The 3,285-nt window shown below is 35.3% G+C and overlaps 1 protein-coding gene across 1 annotated transcript; it reads left to right on the forward strand.

Annotated features, from left to right (window-relative positions):
• The first annotated feature begins 344 nt into the window (after positions 1-344).
• On the forward strand, positions 345-1,871 carry LOC104773820 (probable endochitinase). The gene is made up of 3 exons (XM_010498485.1): positions 345-1,078; positions 1,198-1,599; positions 1,678-1,871. Exons 1-3 carry the CDS (start codon positions 406-408, stop codon positions 1,698-1,700), a joined length of 1,098 nt encoding a protein of 365 aa, XP_010496787.1. The 5' UTR covers positions 345-405; the 3' UTR covers positions 1,701-1,871.
• Positions 1,872-3,285: the final 1,414 nt, after the last annotated feature.

Here is a 3,285-nt window from a genome sequence, read left to right on the forward strand (position 1 = left end):
TCTCTAATCATTTTTAATGAAAAACCTACCAAAACTAAGTCATGGTCTATTTTTAATCTAGAGAGTACTTCTGCTTTAATAGTATAGATGTATAAATCTCAGACATATAATTAAGCAAAAAAAAAAGCATAAGATGGTAAAATTAGGATCTTTGGAATGAGCTTAGTAAATTAATGGTCACAACATTTAACAAAGACTTTTTGTTTTTGTTTTCGAAATCAATAATTGAATTTGTCTGAATTATTCTTTTGAATATTTCAAAATATGTCTTTCCAAAATCACTATAAATAGAGAAGGGAAGCACCCACTTAGTTTGTATCACCACCACTACAAAGGCACAACAAACAAAGAAACACAGAGCTAGAGAAAGCATTTTTTTAAAAGACTTAATTTGAGACCAAAAAAATGGCTGATACTAATGAGGAAATGGGAGCCCCCTCCGTGGTAAAAGCTTCGTACTGGTACCCAGATGGAGAGGACAAGGATCCCGCAACCTCGGCCCAAACGATTCCCTCAGCTCTCTTCACTCACCTTTTCTGCGCCTTCGCCGATCTCGACGCTGACACCAACAAAGCTTTCATCTCCGAAGTGCACGCACAGAGATTTGCCACCTTCACTGAAACTGTCAAGATACGAAACGACCAGGTGAAGACCCTCTTGTCGATCGGCGGAAGACTTGGAAACAATTCTGCGTTTGCGTCCATGGCAAGTAAACAGCAGTCACGGAAAAAGTTCATTGATTCTTGGATTTCGATCGCTAGATCAAACGGATTCAATGGTCTCGATTTAGCCTGGGAGTACCCGAACAATGAGACTGAGATGACCGACTTTGGGGCCCTAGTTGGAGAATTGCGATATGCGGTTGACGCCGAGCACAGACGCACCAGCAAACCGACTTTGCTGTTGACGGCTGCCGTTTACTACTCCTCGGTTTACAAGACTTTTACCTACCCGGTTAAAGTGATGAAAGATAACTTGGATTGGGTTAATATTATAGCCTATGAACTTTACACACCGCTGTCGTACCCCCACTTTACCGCTCCACCCGCCGGTCTGCACGCTTTTTCTTTGGACGAAGGTATAAGCATAATAATTTCCCTACGATTCAGATAATAAAAGAGGAGATGTTTAGGTGAGTAGTCTTTTTGGCTTAATTGATATAGAATTTGATAATTTGGCTGATATATTTATATATAGATCGAAGCGGCGACTCTGGTTTTAGAAAGTGGGTTGAGGACGGACTTCCCAAGAATAAAGCAGTCTTTGGATTTCCATACGTTGGCTATGCCTGGACTCTCCAAAACGATATGGATAACGGCTATCATGCCGCCGCCTCCGGAGTAGCCAAACATGAGGACGTATCTGAGGATGGTTCTATAAACTATGATAAGATACAGAAGTTCATAACTGATGAGAAAGCAGCACATAAGTATGACTCCCCAGTTGTCGGGAATCATTGTTTCGCCAACAAGATTTGGATTGCGTACGACGATACTGAGAGTGTGACGGCCAAAGTGACATACGCTAAGCAGAACGTTCTGCTTGGTTACTTTGCCTGGAACGTTGGAGCTGACGTTAACACTGTTCTATCCACCGCAGGTTCGTCTCTTTTTTCTTCTTCTTTTCTTTTTTTTTTTCATTTATATTCTTTCATAAAATATTCTCTTAAACTTACAGCATGGAAAGCATGGTCTGGTTAATTGACAACCATATCGGATCGGAGGAGTTCCCACAACGATAAGTGAATGAAGAAATAAATAAATAAAAGACGAGTGAAGAATAAAACATGTTTGCTTTATGTTATTGTAAGATAAAATAAAATAAAACTTGTCTGTCTGCTTGTATGTTGTTTTCTGTAACTAAAAATAATAATAAAAAATGCGTGCTTTTTTATATAATCACTGTAAACCCAAATAAAAAAAATGGTTTGATTTCTAAGAAAAAATGCATTACAAAACACCGACGAAATAATTCATGTACGTTTCCATTAGATATCCATCTAACGAAATAATCCAAAACATGATACATGCATGTTTCCAATTTGTATTATAACTCGAAAATGCATGCATGCATGTTTCCAATTTGTATTATAAAGAATCTAATAATCGATGAACGAAACTCACGTGATTATCTTTGGAGAATCGCAAACCCTTTCCTGCAATTGGAAACTGTATTCACCTTCATCCTCCTCCTTGGAGCAACTTATCAAAACTTCTTACTTGTTAACTCTGCAAACTGTCTTTCACCACTAGTTGATTAGAGATTTATCGAAGCTCGTCTTCAATGTTGAATCATATCCATCGAAATTGCGCATCTCTTTGGAAACTCATTGAACCTATATATTTATTTACTTTTCATGTACTATTTGAGTTTTAAGTAGCTAGTGTGCACTTCCTCTTTTGAGGATTTAATGGAATAAAGTGATTGTTTCACCAAAACAACCTTAACTGTAATTGTGCTCAAGAAGTATTTGCAACAAAGTATTTGCTGAACCTCGTTAAAACTTGTGTGTCTCTTGTCTCTTCTACACTAACATCATATCCATCGAGATTGTGCATCTCTTTAAAACTCATTAAGTTTGATGATTCATTAGTAGTAAATGTTTAGATGATCTCGCTTATAGGGTACTTAAACTATAGCTTTAACATAAAATGAAAAATTCTAATATATATGAAGTCAAGAAACAAAAAAAAAAAAAATTGTACTTGAAATCATAATATTTTGTCTAAGAGCTTGAAAATGTATATATATATGTAAAGTTATTACTAGCAACTTTAAAATCCAGCCATGTAGTTAAAGCTTTGTTAAAAAAAAAAGGGCATTTTCGAAAATAAATCTTATTCAATGTTCATTTTCAAAATTTTTTTTTTACTATATACAAAATGACTAAATTCTAAATCCTAAACTCCAAATAATAAATTCTACCTCTTAAAACTTAATGACCACACCTTTTTTCTTTATTTTAATATAATAATTAACTAGTGATACTCACAAACACCCTAGCAACAGTCAATACAAACAGCAGAAATAACAACAACATTAAACCAGAAATTATCCAACAAAAAATCTAATAAATAATTAAAAATTATTCAATAATTAACAATTATTCAATCTAACATAAGCCGATAAATAAATCATCCAACAATTTCATGAAGCATTAAACCAGCATCCTAACAACATTCTAATGACCCGACTCTAGCAACCTAACAGAAGTCAGACATCAATCAAACGAACCACTAGAACATTCTCCTCTTTATCGCCTTGATTTTATAGTCACACTTTTGC

Source organism: Camelina sativa, unplaced genomic scaffold, assembly GCF_000633955.1.
Source record: "Camelina sativa cultivar DH55 unplaced genomic scaffold, Cs unpScaffold00656, whole genome shotgun sequence".
NCBI classification, from domain to species: domain Eukaryota; kingdom Viridiplantae; phylum Streptophyta; class Magnoliopsida; order Brassicales; family Brassicaceae; genus Camelina; species Camelina sativa.